Genomic DNA, 17,436 nt, shown 5'->3' with positions numbered 1-17,436 from the left:
ACAGATGGACATCCATGAAAGTACCAGAAGTCAGATGCAAGAAGTTTTATAGCCCCAAACTGGAAACTAGGTGATGCTCGTTAATATTAATAATTGTCATATCTTCATACAATGGGATATTAGCATAAAGATGAAAAACAAATGACTTTTATATATGGCAACATGGATGAGCCTTGAAAACATTGTGTTCGGTGAAAGAAGCCAAATACAATAAAATAGGGACAACTAATTTATGGCGTTAAGATCAGGATACTGTTTTCTCTTGTGATTGGGTAGTTCCTGAAAGAGGGCTATTGGGTTTTTAGTAATGATTTCTCTCTTTAGCTGGATGCTGTTTACAAAGGTGTGGTCAGTTTGTGAAAATGTTTGCACTTCTCTGTATGTGTGCTATACTTCAATTAAAAGTTTACCAACACCCCTCCACCCACCCACACACCAAAGCAAAATTCCTTCCACGTTCCTCATAACCAGCAGAAACATCTCCAAAGCCCAGCAGCTCGTTCAGTGCCCTCTGTGATAGGACCCAGGGCATTGCCTTCCCGCCTACGGCGCATGTGCCGTCCACACTGGGTCACACCCCGTTCTGCCGGCACATCTCTGGGCCCTTGCTTCTTTTCTGGTTCCTCCCTCTGTCTCTGCGCTGAAAATGCCACCTCCTCTATGAAGCCTCCCTTGATTTCCCAGGCCAAACAGATCTCTCCTGGGCTTGTGTTCACACGGCATGCTGTTTCCCCCTCTCTCAGGGCCCTCAGCTCTCTCTGCTTACGTGTGTTTCCTTGGCTGGTGGTAAACTCTGTGGCGGCAGGAACACTGTCCCATTCACCTTTGTAAAATCTCCCGGAGCCAGTGTTGTGGCTGCTACAGTGCTCAAGCTAACGAATATCTGACAGGTGATTGAATGCAAGCTCTGAGTTAAGCCTCAGCCAGTACTGCCAGAAAGCCAAGGCACCCAGCTTGCCTGCAGAAAGCTTTCGCTGAGAGCCAAGTCCCTTTGGAAGGAAACACGTCCTGCAGTCCTTTGTTGGCTGTTGACAGCCAACCAGATGAAGGTGTGTTGTGCAGTGTTGTGGGCGTGTCCAGTTGGACTGAGCAGCCCCACTGACATGAATAGCCGTGCAAATATGTGTTTAATGGCCACGTTGCTCCGTGTCAAGTCTTAATCCCAGATAATTAGCAGATAGATAATTGGTGGAAGAATGGGAGGTGCCGATGGATGTCCCATCACTTGGGTGAAGCTAGTGATCCTCTATGGATTAAGACCCACCCTCTGTAAGTGTTGATGGCTCCTATTTGAAATGCTCTTTTTGAAAGGGCATAGGCCCAAGAAGAGGTGTCAGGAGCTCCAGAATGGGGCGTTGGCATCAGTGCTAATTCCCTGGACTGCTTCCATGCAGGATGGGCGGATGGGCCCCACTGCCACCAGCTTAGAGCTGGCAGCTCAGAGTCCTGCACTGCCACTGACTTGGTGGGTCATCTTGAGTAGGTCCCTCCTCCTTTTTTGCCGTTTGTCTACTGGCAAAGCGCAGAAGGAATGGGGTGGACATGCTGAGTTGAGAACCCATTGTAGACAAGATTTTCCCTACTCTGCTCCTTCCTGGCTGTGTCAGAGGCGTGGTTAGTTGGCCTGGATGTCAGAGTGCCTTGAAGGGGATGTTCTGGGAATGAAAGCAGACATCTGAGAAGAGAGTGGACGGTATCATACTTGCATGGTGACCCTGGAGTTACACATCCAGACAGCACTGGATTGGATGACTTTCACCTGTCAGATTTAACACACTAGTCATGCTCAGGAGAATGGAACTTAAAGGCAGCTCTGCTGTGGGTCTGGGTGTAGAGGATGAGCCCTTGACTACAAGTCAGGAGGCTAGTTTTGAGGCTGTTATCATAGGAAGTTTAGTGTGAACATAGTCTTTATTTCTCTGGGAAAAGTGCCCCTGAGTGCAATTGCTGAGTTGTATGGTTGTTACCTACTTAGCTTTATAAGAAACTGCCAAACGATTTTCTGGAGCAGCAGTACCATTTTACATACCCATCAGCATCGTATGACTGATCCAGTTTCTCTAACTCCCTGCCAGCGTTTGGTGTTGTCATTGTTTTGGATTTTTTTTTTGGAGTCACTGTGATAGGTATGTAGCAACATTACATTGCGGCTTTAATTTGCATTTTTCCCTATTGACTAATGATGGTGAACATCTTTTCATGTGCTTATTTGCCATCTGTGTGTCCTCTTTGGTGCAAATATCTCTTTTGTCCATTTTGTAGTTGGATTGTTTCCTTACTGGTGAGTTTGAGATTTGTCTATATAGTCTAGATAGGAATCTTTTGTCAAATATGTGGTTTGAAAATATTTTCTTCTGGTTTGTGGTTTGTCTTTTCTTCCTTTTAACAAAGTCTTTCCTAGACAAATGTTTGTAACTTTCACAGTCCTATTTAGCAATTTTTTTTTCTTCTATGCATTGTGCTTTTTTGTGTCATTTCTAAGAACTTTTTGTTTGCCTAATTCTACATCCCAAAGATTTTCCTCCCATTTTTTTCTAAAAGTTGGGTACTTTTACATTTTATGTTTAAGTCCATTATCCACGTAAAGTTAATTTTTGCCTAAAGTATGAGATTTAGACTGAGGATCAAATTTCTTTTTTTTTTGGCCCACGGCTGTCCTGTCGCTCCAGCACCATCTGTCTTGCCTCTGTTGGATTGCTTTTCCACCTCTGTCCCAGATCAGCTGGTTATTTACGTGGGGGTCCATTCTGGGGTTCTCTGCTCTTTTTCACGGATCTGTGTGTCTGTCTGTCTACCAATACCAAGATGGTCTTGAATACTATAGGATATAAGAAGTGTTGAATTTGGTTAAATGATTCCTCTCCCTGAAATGGACTAAATATTCCTGTCCCTTCAAAACTCAAATGTTGAAATCCTAATCCCCAATGTGAGAGTGTTAGGAGATGGAGCCTTTTGGAGGTCATTCGGTCAGGGTAGAGCCCCCATGAATGACATTAGTGTCCTTTTTAAAGGACCCCAGAGAGCTCCCTTGTCCTCTTCCCACCATGTGAGAATCCAGGGGGAGGTCGGAAGCCTGCGCCCGGAAGAGGGCTCTCGCCGGAACTAGGCCCTGCTGGCACACCCTCCCAGAACTGTGAGAAAGAACTTCTTTACTGTTTATAAGCCCCCAAGTCTGCTGTTTTGTTATAGCAGTCTGAACTCACTAAAAATATACTCTCTTTTTTCAAAATTGTTTTAACTATTCTAGTTCCATTGCCTGTACATATATTTTAGAGTGATCCTGTCTATATCAGTAAAAACTCTTGCTGAAATTTTGATAGGAATTACTAAACTTGTATGTCTACTTTGGGAAAAATCAACTTCTTCATATGTTGAGTTTTCCAACCTTGCATATGGTCTGTCTGTCTGTTTAGACTGTCTTTGGTTTCTTTCATCAGCATTTTATACTTTTCAACATACAAGTTCTGTACATGTTTTGTTAGATTTACCACCTGTTTTTTTGAGTCATTATAAATGGTATTATATTTTTAAGTTTGATATACACACTTTCACTGTTAATACATAGGAATATAACTTTTTTGGTATGTTTGTCTTATAGCCTGTAGACTTTTCTGGACTAACTCATTAGTTCTAGGAGTTTTGTTGGTGTTGTTTTCTCCCGGTAGAGTCCCTTGGATTTTCATTGTAGACAGTCATGTCATCTGCCAATAGAGAAAGTTTTATTTCTTCTTTTCCATTCTATGTAACTCTTAATTTCTAGCCTTTTTTTTTTTTTGGTACTGGTTAGAACTTCCAGTACTATGTTGAATAAGAGCGGTGAGAATGGACATCTTGCCTTGAGCTTGATCTTTGGAAAAAATATTCAGTCTTAAGTATGTTAGCTATAGATTTTTGGTAGATATTCCTTGTCTAGTTGAGGAAGAACCCTTCTGTCCCTGTATTTTTGAGAGTTTTTATCTTGATAGGTATTAATTCTGTCAAATGCTTTTTATGCAGTGATTGATATGATTATGTGATTTTTCTCTTCTTTAGTCTATCAATATGGTGGACTGTAGTGATTAATTTTTGTCTATTGAACTAGCCTCACATCCTCTGAAGTCAACTGTGTTTGGTTATGCTATATAATTATTTTCATATATCACTGAATTCTATTCACTAATATTTTATTGAAGACTTTTCTGTCTATATTTATGAGAAATACTGGTTAATGGTTGTTGTTCCATATGACCTTAATCTGATTTTGTCATCAGGTTAATACTAACTTTATAGAAAATAAATTGGATGTATATTTTCCTCTTTTATGTTTTGGAAGAGATTGTGTCATTGGTATTATTTCTTTAAAATTTTGGTAGAATTTTCTAGTGAAATCATCTGGGCCTGGACATTTCTTTTGGGGAGTTTTAAAAAATTATGAATTCAATTTCCTTTATACTTATAAGGCTATTCAAATTATCTATTTCATATTGAGTAAGTTGTGGTATTTTTGGTTTTTTGACGCTGGTCTATTTTATCTAAGTTGTCAAATTTACGTGTTTTTAGTTGTTTGTAGAATTCCCTTATTATACTTTGATATCTGTAGGGTGGTAGTGATAGCTTCCATTTCATTCCTGATATTGGTGATTGTATCTTTTTTCCTTAATCAGTTTTGTTAGAGGTTTGTCCATTTTATTCATCTTTTTAAAGAACTAGCTCTTTATTTCCTTGATTTCGTCTGTTGTTTTTCCATCTTCAGTTTCAATGATTTTGACTCTTTATTGCTCCCTCCCACCCTTCCCTGATTCCTTCCTTCTTTCCTTCCAGCCTAACAGACCTACAACAGTATGTTAGTTCTAGGTATATAAGTGATTCAAGAGTTCTGTATGTTACAAAATAATGACCCTGATAAGTCTGGTTATCATCTGTCACCATACAGTTATAATATTACTGATTGGATTCTTTTCTTCTATTTTCTTGAGGGGGAAGCTTAGGTTATTGATTTGAGATTTTCTCTTTTTCACAATGTATACCTTTAGTGCTATAAATTTCTCTCTTAGCATTTTATTTTTGCTATTTCCCACAACTTTTGGTATGCTGTATTTTCATTTTCATTCACTTCCATATTTAATTTCTCCCCCGACTCCTAGAGTTTCTCTTTTACCCATGGACTATTTAGAAACACACTGAGCACAATGTTTTCCATTCACTGATAAACTAAGTCAATTTCTGGATCTTTCTTTGTCTTGTATGTTTCATTTGTTTTATTGGCAAGCAAAGCCCTATAAGGGGTGGCTTCACTACTCCTCAGACTCAGGTCCATCTCCATCTTGACTAATCTGGAAGTAATGAAGTTCATAAGTCTCCTTGTCAGATGCAACCCTTGAAGCCAGTCACCAAAACTGTTCTTTTTAAGGTATTTCTTGGTAAGATATTTTAGATACCTTTTAGAGAACTGTTTCTCAGAAACAACCATGATTTTATTCTTGAAGCATTCAGTGCAAACACTGTTCCCAAGATTTCCAGGTTTTCCATTCATTTTAACCTTCTCACATAGAGACGGTTCAAAATTTCCAGAATCAAAAATCCCGTCTTCTCCTGGATAATTAAGATCCAAATTAAGCTTCCAGGTTGACTTCTTGGGCCTCCTTGTCTCTCTTCGGCACCAGCTTGAAGGCTGGCCGTGCAATCAGAGAGCAGCCCTGAGTCTTTTGACTCCTAGCTTAGTGCTCCTCTAACCCAGGAGCCTCATGATGCAAAGTGTTATCACTTAGACGTTCTGGTGCTCAACTGCCTGGCTTCAAACTGCCCCCCCTGTTCTAGTTCATGATCACTACCTTTCAGGGGGGTTTGTGGAGACAAAGCTCTAGATAGTGCCCGCCCCCCGCCGCCCCGCAGTGTTAGCTGTTGAGACTGGTATCAGAGCGGGAAGGCGTCGTCGTGCCCATTTTATTGTTGAGGAAGTTGAGGCCGAGACGTGTGCAGGTACCGGAGCCAGGATTCGAACCAGTGCATTTGTGACAAAGGCGGGCAACTGCTCAGAAAATAGGAAAGTACCAAACAGTGTTCAGATGTGACCCTTACTAACAGTGTGTCCGACTCTAGATGCATTTCGTGCATTTGTGTGTAGTGGCGGGGGGGGGGGGGGGCAGCCCAGGTTTCCTGAGGATAGATTCAGGAGGAAATCTTCAAACTGAGACCTGAAAGGGCTTATTACCTGGTGGCTCAGTGGTAAAGAATCCGCTTGCCAATGCAGGGGACACAGGTTCGATCCCTCCAGAGTGATCCCACATGCCACGGAGCAAGTAAGCCCATGCGCCACAGCCATTGAGCCCGTGCTGTAGGGCCTGGGAACCACAGCCCCTGAGCCCGCACGCCCTAGAGCCCACACTCCGCAACAAGAGAAGCCACCGCGGTGAGAGGCCCACGCACTGCAGCTCGAGAGGAGCCCCTGCTCGCTGCAACTAGACAAAAGCCTCAACGGCAAGGAAGACCCAGCACAGCCAGAATAAATAAATAAATACAATTAAAAAAAAGGGAGAGAGACCTGAAAGCCACTTAGTGAGAAGTGAGGTGTCTGCCAGGGCATGTAACTCACCGGCCAACCAGCCTTGTAGTGGTGTTTCAGAAAAGTCATTTATGTTCATTAATAGTTTGGGGTTTGGGTGGAAAGCCTGTTTCAGTTCTGGGGTTTTGCTCTCCTATCAGGCCGGCTGCAGGCCCAGACCGGCCCCTGTTGGAAGGAAGCTGGCCCTCCTCCCCTCGAGGAGGAAAGGCCCTCCCGTCTGTGGTCGCTGCATTGTACTTGCCGGATTCCAGGCTGTCAGTCTCGTGGAGAGCTCCCGGGACGCTTAGCCTGCAGATTGTTTTGTTAGGTTTCTCCTACAATTAATTTGGAAACCACCCAGCTGCCCACAGCCTCTCCCAGGTGTTCTGTAAACCGCAGGCCTGCTCCTGCAGCCTCTGCCTTGGTGGGACCATCGCTGGCTGCAGCTGGGTGGGTCAGGGTGGGGTGACAGGAGGGTGAAGAGGCCCCTGGTGGTAAAGCTCGTTTAAGCCACGTCCCCCTCAGCTTTGGCACTAACCGTCCTGCTTTGTAGGATCTGGAGCAAGCAGATCCACACACTTTGCAAACTTTATCTTTAAGCCTCACACGCCCCGTGGAGGTAAGTCAGGGGCGTGTGGAGGATCCACCCTACTCAACGGGAAAGGATTTCCCCCAAGCTGCAGTCAAACCCACACGCAAGCCTCCCGGTTCCCATATCCAAGGAGCACAAATCCTCACATGCTTGATTCATTTTGCTGTGAACTTTGTTACACCTGGATTGAGTCCCTTGCAGACAAAGGTCTGTGACCTTGAGCTTGCCCTCTTTTCTTGGACCTTACTTTTCTCATCTGAAGAAATGCACCTGAAACCTGCTACTTCCCAGGGCAGTTGTGAAGATCTAAAGGAGAGCACATGTGGAAGGAAGTTCTTAGAACAGCATGAACAAAGCCACTCTTGGATAATGTGAGTTATGTTAGTCAGCTGCGCCATGGCTGAGCCACTTGAAGCTGGGGAAAAGCAATGGTGTGCTGAGCCCTGGACAAGGATCTAAGATGTTAGCTCCTTGTACAGCTGTGGAAAGTCACCTTTTTTATTTATGTGCTCAGTCATGTCTGACTCTGTGACCCCATGGACTATAGTCCACTAGTCTCCTCCGTCTGTGGAATTTTCCAGGCAAGAATACTTGAGTGGGTTGTCATTTCCTTCTCTGGAGGATCTTCCCTTCCCTTGCATTGCAGTTGGATTCTTTACCTGATGAGCCATTGGGAAAGCCCAACCTTGCTTTTTCCTTCTATAAATCAAGGGGTAAGATTAGATTACCTTTCAGCTGTATGTTTTTTGTTTTTGTTTTTTTAAATATAAGAATGGCAAAGGAAATCTCAATGGGAAAACCAAGAATCAATTTTTTTCCTGCCTCCAAAATGGTCACCTTCTTTAGTTAGGATGCATTTGGCTGCAAGTAACAGAGAGATTTAAATGGCAGGATGTTTGCTGTGACACACAGGTATAATGAATTGCTCCAGGGTTGGTTCTTTCAGTAGCTCAGTGATGTCATTAGGTACCCAGGTTATTCCCACCTTTTGGCTCTGCCATCCTCAGCAGGTTGGCTTGTTCTCTTAGGCTGGGACCCTCCCAAGCCCAACATCTCTGTCACACTTGCAGGAGTCACACTCTAACAACAGTAAGAGGAAGAAAATGGCTATTTCTTGCCCCCTGTTGCTTTAAAAACAAGGAAATAGTTCCCAGAAGTCCTGAGCAGACTTTTCTGTATATCTCACTGGCCTGAAAAGTATCCTGGGCCTGTTTCACAATAATCAGTGGCAGGAGTGATGGAATCATCACCATGTCTACCTTAGACAAGTCCAAATTGAGCCAGTGGGCACTCCAGTGGGTAAGACATGCCCTACAACACATGACCAATTGCAACCTGAACAAAATCAGGGTCTTGTGAGCAGAGAGGGGGCAGAATGAATGTAGACAGCTATCCGTACCTGGCACACCTTCTTCTTGAATAAGCCAGAAAGAGCTTGTTGTTTTACTTCCGTCCAGGGTTGCCCACTGTTCGGTTGTCCCCAGCATGCTGCGTCTCAGCTCTACCGTAAAGACCCCTTTGTCCAGTCCCCTTGATGGGACACTGTTCTTTCTTTTGAGCACCAGTACAGAGAAAACGTGAGCACACCCCAATGTTGAGTCGTTGTATGAAGCTTGGATGAAATCTAGGATAAAAGGAAAGTGTTACATGGGAGGGGGAGATTTTGAAAATGCTCATATTAAGTATAATTTTCTCATAGTGTAAGAAACACTTGGACTTCCCTGGTGATACAGTGGATTAGCGTCTGATGCCAGTGCAGGGGGACATGGGTTCGATCCCTGGTCCAGGAAGACTCCACATGCCTCAGAGCAGCTAAGCCTGTGTGTCACAACTACTGAAACCCATACACCTGTGGTCCGCATCAAGAGAAGCCACTGCAAGGAGAGCCCATCCACTGCAGCGAAGAGTAGCCCCTGCTTGCTGCACCTAGAGGAAGCCTGCTCGCAGTAACAAAGACCCTGCGTAACTAAAAATAAATAATTTAAAAAAAAGAAACCCTTCACAAGGCTGCTCATGAACACACAGGCTTCTGATCTCATTCCCTTGTCCTGAGGTCTGGACCTCCACAGCAGAATAACATGATCCATTCACGTTTGAGCTGAGTCACACACTGGCTGCTGTGGGCAATGAGTGAGGAGAGGAGTGGAGGGATTGGGGAGCTCTGTGTGTGAGGCTGATGCTGTGATCCAGGAGAGGGATGATGGAGGCTCCTGCTGGGTTTTGTGCTTGGAGGTGCAAGATGGGATTAGCTGGTTCCTGGAGAGGTAATGGTCAAAGCAAATTTGGGGTGACTGGAACACACAGGGGTGTTTAGGAACAGCAAGTGGGGTGTTGGCTGGAGCCTAGAGGTGTAGGAAGGGCAACTGTGGGAGATGAGGCCAGGAAGAGGGTTGGCATAAGGATTCTGCAGGGTCCCAAATGCCAGGTGAGGAGTCTGGGCTCTCTGCTACAGACAAAAGGGAGCCTGTGCCCACAGGACTGGAGCTCAGCTTCTGGAAGTGAGGCTGGCAGTGTGGGCAGAATGGGGGGTGGAGGTAACAGAATCTAGGGGCGGGCTTGGCTGGCGACAGGCTGAGAGCGGAGGAGAGTTGGGCTGTATGAGGCTGTGCTTCTCACACTTCATCTCTGGTTGCTGATTGCCTCCATGCATGAAAAATCATAGCTGGGCAGCCGCTCCAAGTTCTCAGATAGTGAGATAAGCCGGTGTTCTGACCAGGGCAGAGATCCACCCTGATTCTGGCTCCCAGTCCCTTCCTCACCCTGGGAGGGGCTGACAGGTGATCCCCAGGGCCTCTCTGACTACATGCCTCTGCAGCCGGTTAACCCTTCTGGGCTGAGCTGGAAATCCGAGCCTCAGCTCTCAGAAGAGGGCTTGTGGGGCTGGCAGAGGGGCATGGGGAGCTCTGCCCGGAGCAGTTGTCCTTTCCATCCCAGGAGCTACGCTAGCTTTGGCCCCTACCTGGAGAGAAGAGGGAGGGCCTCCCATCCTCCTTCTGCCCTACCTGTCTGCCCTTTTTCTTTAGTTCACTACTCAGTTTGGGCTGAAAAGCGCTAGCCACACTGCCTTCCCTCTGGGTAATTCTAAGCTGTGTATTTAACTGATCCCAGGCTCACTTTACCCATCCATACAATGGAGGCCCCCCACCCAGTTGCACTCCTTCCCCATCCCTCAACCCCCATCTTCACCACCATTTGGTTACTTCCATTTCCACATTGCCTTTTATGAGGATGATAATCAAATGTAGTCTCCCTTGAGGGAGGCATAGGTTTTAGTCAGGCTTGGACACTTAGAGCTCTGAGAGCTGGGTTAAGTCATGTGTCCTTTTAGCTCTGTAGAAGCTCTATACACACACATCGTATTCCTATTTACTCCCATTATTGAAAACTCATGTGAGCACTGAGATCAGAGTCCTGGTTCTTCCACTGAGCTGTTCTGTGATCCCGGGAAGAGAATCCAGTCTGGTACATGCCCCTTGTCTGAACCACTTTTCATCAGGGACCTTCCCTGCCCCCCGCTGCCAGCCCCCCCAGTTATCCTGTCATGCCGGCCCCAGCAGTCAGCACTTCTCAGGAACAGGATGAGCACAGAAACTAAATTCTCTAAAAAGCTGTGTGTATCTGGGGTGGGGATGGGGGGACTGTGGGGATGGGGGCGGGGGAAGACTCATTAGGGCACTCAGAATCTTGGGCTGTTCCAGGGACCCTTAAACTGCTTTACTGGAGGATCCTTCAGCTCTTCCTGCTGGCTCTTGGGTCCTGAGAAGTGAGCTTTATTTTTCTCCTAAACCCCAACTAGCCCAGACTTGGGGTTAGAGCTGCCCAGCTTAATCCGCATTTAGGCAAGTGACTGCCACTTGGAGGATAGAGCCCAGAGCCAAGGTCTCCGAGGTGGCTCAGCGGGGAGTCAGGAGCCTGGGTTCTTGGCCAGGCTCTGACACCCCAGCTTTCAAGATGGTTTCAGATACACTCATTTAAGTCACTGTCACAGTCACACCCATCAGACACGGAACATGAGATGAGATGCGTTCGAAAGGTTAGGATTCCAAGACTGTAAAGCATACCCAAGGCTGCAGGTGAAGGGCTCCACCCCAGCTGTCTCTCTCCGCAGCCATCTCTGGTTGGGGTTCTTGCTTCTGGAAGTTATTCTGGGGTCTCTGATCAACAATGTAACATTTTACTCCTCACCGCCCCTTCCACGCCGCCCACCCCACACTTCTCTAAAGCTTTGCCTCTTTACCTAGGGCAGAGAATCGCTTCAGGTCTTGTTGAAATGCAGTTTGTGCTTCAGTGGATCTGGGTAGAGCTTGGGAGTCTGCATTTCTGTCGAGCTCCCGGGGGATGCCCATGCTGGTAGTCTATGGGCCACACTTAGAGCTCCAAGGCCTTTGTCTCCTGTGCAGGGACAGCAGCCTGCTCTCAGCCTTTCTACTGGCTCTTGGAGAACAGCACCCTGGGTTCAGATGACCAAAAAAAGAGGAGTTCAAGAATGTGAGCGTGAAAGGGGACCTGCCGCCAGCTTTGTGCAACATAGGCTGGTGCAAGCTCGCTCAAGATCTCGAAGCATTTCAGTGACAAAGTTGGGACTCAGGCCTCTAGCAAAAGGAAAGACAAAAACGAAAACTAGAAAAGATACTCACCGAGGTGTTTTCTGTGCTTTCTCTGGGTGAATTAATGTTACTTTGACTCTTTTTTGTTGTGTTTTTTTTTTACAATGAAAGTGTACCAATTTTGTAATAAAAACGTAATTTTAATGAAAAAATTCTCACGAAGTTCTTAGTAAATGAGATTATGTTTATGAGTGTTCTGGATAAACTGCAACTGTGTACAGCAGCTTCATGTCATGACTGTGGAATTCAGCCCAAACGCTCACGAGTTCATTTCAGCGAGGTTACCCTTACTCTTTCGGGCGCACGGGTCGTCCAGTTGAGGAAGGCGATGCCGTCACCATCCACAGCCGCCGACAGCAGCTTCCTACGCCCGCTTGGCCTCTGCTGTGGGAACGCTTCCCCTGGCGCTGCAGGAATCTTCCCCCTTAAACCCGGGAAGATTCCTTAATCCGTTTTCGTAGTAAACGACCTCGGGCCAAGACGCCTTTTGTTGCTGGTTTCTTAAACTTAATTGCAAGCAAAGTTAATTTGAAAGAAAATAAGTGTTACAGCTCTGGGGCGAATTCTAACGAGCCTTGGGAAATTAGAGAAGAACGCATCTAATTACCCACAGCCCGGGGGCGCCTGCACTCGACGCTGGGGGTGCAGGGCCCAGAGAGGGGCACACGATTGTTTTGGTTTCAAGATAGGAAGAAGAAAAAAGACAAACGCACCCCCCGACTCTGAGCCCCTAGACGGGGAGGTCCTGTTTCGCGGTTTGGGGGTTCGGAGAGTCGGGCTGTCGCTAGACGCAGCAGTGGCTGCTCTCAAGGTCCTAGAATCGCGCGAGCGGCTCGGCCGCGTGGAGGGTCGGCTCGGCTCGGCTCGGTCCGTCTGTGATTGAAGCGCCCGGCTGGCCCGCGAGCTTTGGCTGCCGCCGGCAGGCAGGAGGCCGAAAAGCGCCGACGTTCTCCAAAACCTCGAGGTCCCGCTGTCTTTCCGGGCGCTCGCTCTGCGCACCCGGCTCCCAGCTCGCAGCGCCCCCTCCCCTGTCACATACTCTGGCTTTTGGCCCCATCTCACCTGTCGTCCCAGTTTCCAGGGAGAGTTGGGAGTGAAGACGCGTGCACTTTGCCTCTCCATCTTTCTCGTTCGCCCGGGTTTTACCTCGACGCTCCAGGAGGCTTCGGGGTAAGGCGGCACTTTTTAATTTTAAAGCCCTTCTTCCCTCGTGTGCCAAGCGCTTTACAGTTTACATAGCGTATCTACCTCTCCTGATTCGTTTAACTTCAGGAGGACTCTAAGTGAGGGGTCACACATTCCCACTCACAAATGAGGACCCTAGAGAAGGGACTGGTTAATGACGCTGTCAAAGCATTGGACTTGCTAAATAAAACACAGAGAAAGGGTCAACCGCCACATTAACCGGGCGCATAGACTGCCCTTTTCCAGCCCTAATCCCCTAGCTGGGCTTTAGGCAGCCAAGGACAAGACCCTGGGGTGGAAGTCTTTCAATTTCTGACTACTGCCAGCTAGGCAAGGCATCCTGATTTCTGCCTGGGAGAGCCAGACTGTCTAGCTGCACACGGGAACCTCTGAATTTCAACCTGCAAGGATCCATAGGGAGACAAGGGAGGCCTCACACTCAGGCATTTCCAAGGTCACAGGGCTAGGTCTGAAATCTGGACCTACTGGTCGCAGGGTCAGCGCTGCAGCTGCCTCCCTGCCTCCAGGTGGTCGTTCACTACCATCAGGGTCAGGAAGGACCAGTGTCTAGACTCACGCTAACACCGTAGCCATCAGCCACACACTGCTATTGAGCACCTGGCTTGTGGTTGGTCCAAACTTAGATGAGCTATAAGTGTAAAATACACTCCAGATTTTGAACACTTAGTAGGAAAAACATAAACTACCTCAACAATTTTTACACTGATTATGCCTTGAAATGATAGTTTGGACAAATTGTGTTAAATACAGTATATTATCAATCTATTTCACTTGTTTTTAAAATAAATGGAGCTACCAGAAAAATCTTAGTTACACGGGCAGCTTGCATGATATTTCTATTGGGCAGCACTTATTAGACAGATAGACTTCTGGACTGAATTACGTTCACATGTCTTTGTGAACAGGATAGAGCAATCCGCGAAATTAAAAATAAAAATTACCAATGGTTTTCAGTCTTCTTTCCCACACTCCCCAACTCTTCCCTAGTAAATTAATTACGCAGAAAGAGGCTGCCTTTCTCTTGCCAGAACTCACTCAAAGATTTTTATTAGAAACAGTTCATATGAACACTCAAGTTTATCTGAAACTGCACAATGAGCCTCTGAAATATTTAATGCTAGAAAGTTTTGCTCCAGAATTGAAACTTACAAGATTTCTCATGAGAAAGGTGGGGAAATGCTTGGATTTATTATTTTTCTGATCTTGGTCATCTTGTAGCTTAAAAGAAATAAATGGAAACAAAACAAAGTTAAATGCCGGTTTCTTTCTAAAGTCTAACTGACTGCCCCTGTTAGTTTTTCTCTTTCTTTTTTGCATGAGGAAGCTACGGAGGTACGGCAAAGGGTGCCGGGGATGGAAGGGCCAGCCCACAAAATGAAAGCTGTCACCAAGAGACTCAAGAGAGTTTTGTCATCTCTTTGAATTTTAACTCACCCATTGGGCCCAGGGCTTAATGAAAAGAAAGAGTGGGCAATGGACAAATGTATTTCTACCTGCCTCATTGGAAAACCACATTTATGACCCAGCAGTAATAGCTGCCGAATGATCAGCACATCATGCTGAAAAGATTCAAGAAATTATGACATAATCGGGGCCTGGAGCTAATCCAGAGTTGCTTGCCATGAGCTCTGTTCCCATTCCCTGGAGTAAGGTTGGGCCTTGGGTGGCCCACTCATGCTGCCAAATGTGCAGGGCGGCAGCAACCCTGATGGGCCCTTAAAGATCATATGGGGCCCGGTTGAATTCTGCAGCCTTCCTGTATATCACATGGGAACACTGGGGGTGTGAGTGATGGAACTGGGTCACACTGTGGCAACCCAGCACAGTCCAGATTCAGAGCCGGGTTTGCAGTTCTTAGAGGCTGGAAAAAGCAGGCCTCGGTCAAGCTAAACAGAGATCTTTCCCATTAAAAAAAAAAGTTACTTCTTTTGCAAATTAGTCTTCCTCACCTTATGTAGGAAGACGCTATAGGAGTCTTTTATTGTAATAAGGTAGTCAAAGGCACAAGAGGTCGAACTGTGTAAATAGAGTTTCTAAAAGTACCGGGAAGAGTGAAATCATGTGATTTTCCACCATCCCTCTAGACTCTGGAGTAGACGCTACCTTCTGCCCCTTTTAGAGCCGAGGGCCCTCCCCGGTAGAATGTCAAAGGCAAGACCTTTGGAGTTGCGCCTCTATGAGGGTCTGTTGTCCCAGTCCGTGGGCCTCGGACGCTTCTCCCCACCTCCCGTTTTCAAAGCCGCCCGGCAGGCGCCCGGGGTACGCGGTGCCCCGAGTCTGCGCCTGTCACGCCGGCTCGGTCCCTGCCACGTGGCTCTCAATCCGGCCGTCTGTCCAGTCCTGTCCTCAGGTTTCGTGGATACTTAGTTCGTAAGGACAGTCGAGGTATCTATGACTTTTCGCCTGTTTGCTCCGCTCACATGGCGGACACGAACCGATCCACCGCGCCCGGATAGGCAGCCGCGTGGCGAGCGTGGTAGGCGCCTCCACTGCCCGCTCCGAGCTGCCCACCAGGATTGTAGCAGGGCCCCAGCGCTCCGAACTGGCCGGGCGATGTGCGCCCATAGAAGTCCACCGCAGTCTCGACGCCGCCGCCGCTGCCACCCGCGGGGGGCGAAGCGGGCCCGGCCAACCGGCCAGCCGCTGCGAAGAGGGCCCCGCCGGCCCCTTGCGAGTACGTGCCGTCGGGGCCAGCGTAGGCGGCCGCATAGGCGGAAGTGTTGGCGGGTCGGGCACCGGCGCAGCCGGCCGGCTGGTAAGCGGTGCTAGCCGCAGAGCCGCCGGCCGGGGCAAAGGAGCAGGAACCGGCGGGCCCCGAGGGCGCGGGGCCCAGTTCCGGGCTGAGCGGCCGCTCAGGCACCAGGCCGAAGACGCGGCACGGGCCTGGCGAGGCGGCCGGGTAGTAGACCGGGGGCGGCGCGGCCAGCGACGGTGCGGCGTAGCCGGCGTAGACCGCGCCGGGGTAAGGAGGGCGCGCAGCGGGCACGCCGCCCGGGAAGATGGCGGCGGCGGCGGCGGCGGCCGCGGCGGCGGCGGCGGCGGCCGCGTCGTGCATGTAAGCCGGGTACGTGGACAGGTCAGAGCGCTTGAAGCGCTTGCGGCGGCGCAGGAAGCTGCCGCTCTCGAACATGTCCTCGGCGTTGGGGTCGAGCGCCCAGTAGTTGCCCTTGCCCGGGCGGCCGGCCTCGCGTGGGATCTTGAGGAAGCAGTCGTTGAGCGTGAGGTTGTGGCGGATGCTGTTCTGCCACTTTTTGGGGTTGTCGCGGTAGAAGGGGAAACGCTCGGTGATGAACTTGTAGATGCCGCCCAGAGTGAGGCGGCGCTCCGGCGCGTGCGCTATGGCCATGGCAATGAGCGCGATGTAGCTGTAGGGCGGCTTGCCCCGCTGCAGGGGGCGCTTCCGCCGCCGCCCACCGGCGCCGCGACCCGCGGCCTCCGCAGGTACCCCGCCGGCCCCCGCCTCACCGCGCTCCTCCTTCACGGCCGCCAGCGCCTCCGGCTGCGGCGGCGGCGGCGGCGGCCCGCTCTCGGCCGTCATGGCGCAGCCGTCCCGCGTCCCCGAGGCGTCCCCGCTGCCTTCGAGAATCGGGCGGCGGCTTTGGGAGCTGCGGGGCCCGGGACACCGGGTCACGGGGGCCGACGCTGGGCCCCTCTGCAGAGAGCTGAGAGGGTCCTCGCAGCTGGCACCGGGAGCACAGCTTCCCTGGAGGGGGCTCGCGGCAGGCTTGGCGCCCGCGGTTTCCGGACTGGCGGTCTGCGGACCGAGGCTCAAGTGTCCCGCCCACCGACGGCGCTGCTCGTGTTCTGGGCCTCGAAGCCAGGCGCCGGCAGCGACGCTGGTACTGGAACTAGACTTCTGTCTAGGGCTGAAGGGTCCTTTGCGCGCTGGTGCCAGGCGGTCAACGAGTCTGGAATTGGCCTTGGGGCTGAGGCGCCGGCATCAGTTCTGGGCTTCCCGCTGATTCTGAGGATAACCGTCGAGGTCGCCAGTGCAGAGGAGGTTGCGGGCCCCAAAGCCTGAAACGGTAGCAGTTAGTGCAGGCGTGGGGGCACCGTGTTGGGGGCGGCCGCTGAAATCGCGGAGGGCAAGGAGGCGAGGCGACGGTGGCGAGGTCGCGGCGCGGGCCTGGCGCGGTGGCCAGCCACTGTTCCTCTCCGTAGGGTTGGCCTCCAGCAGCCAATACTTCTGGCGAGGCGCTCCCCTGCACACACCCGGACCGGCTCCTCCCTCCGCGGGTTTCTCCTCCTTAAAGGCGCCGGGAAGCTCGGGGCGGTGCCGGTTCCCCGCCCGCCCCCCACCCCCTTGACTACCCGCCCCCTGGGCCCCGGCGCACCTCCCCAGGTAGGAGCAGCTGTGGCGGCGCGGCGGGAACCACACGATCGGAGCGCGGAGGGCGCTTGGAGATCCCCCCGGCCTGTCCTCTCTGCGCACCGACGGGGAGAATGAGGCCGAGAGAGGCAGGAGCTGTCGGCGCTCAAACTCAGCGCTTCCGGACTTTATCAGCCTGTAC

The 17,436-nt window shown here is 49.6% G+C and overlaps 1 protein-coding gene and 1 pseudogene across 1 annotated transcript; both read right to left on the bottom strand.

The window, feature by feature from the left end:
- Window positions 1-5,273: 5,273 nt before the first annotated feature.
- LOC122685917 lies at window positions 5,274-12,841 on the bottom strand (annotated as a pseudogene).
- A 1,105-nt stretch (window positions 12,842-13,946) lies between these two features.
- On the bottom strand, window positions 13,947-16,597 carry FOXE1 (forkhead box E1). Its single transcript, XM_043891418.1, has one exon. It carries the CDS (start codon window positions 16,461-16,463, stop codon window positions 15,342-15,344), a length of 1,122 nt encoding a protein of 373 aa, XP_043747353.1. The 5' UTR covers window positions 16,464-16,597; the 3' UTR covers window positions 13,947-15,341.
- Window positions 16,598-17,436: the final 839 nt, after the last annotated feature.

Source organism: Cervus elaphus, chromosome 29 (genome assembly GCF_910594005.1).
Source record: "Cervus elaphus chromosome 29, mCerEla1.1, whole genome shotgun sequence".
Lineage (NCBI taxonomy): Eukaryota > Metazoa > Chordata > Mammalia > Artiodactyla > Cervidae > Cervus > Cervus elaphus.
Note: the sequence above shows the minus strand (reverse complement) of the source record. Positions and strands in the feature narration are given on the sequence as shown.

Bases quoted from the DNA above. Each gene is read 5' to 3' on its own strand.
- FOXE1 (XM_043891418.1), bottom strand. From the start codon at position 16,463: ATGACGGCCGAGAGCGGGCCGCCGCCGCCGCCGCCGCAGCCGGAGGCG.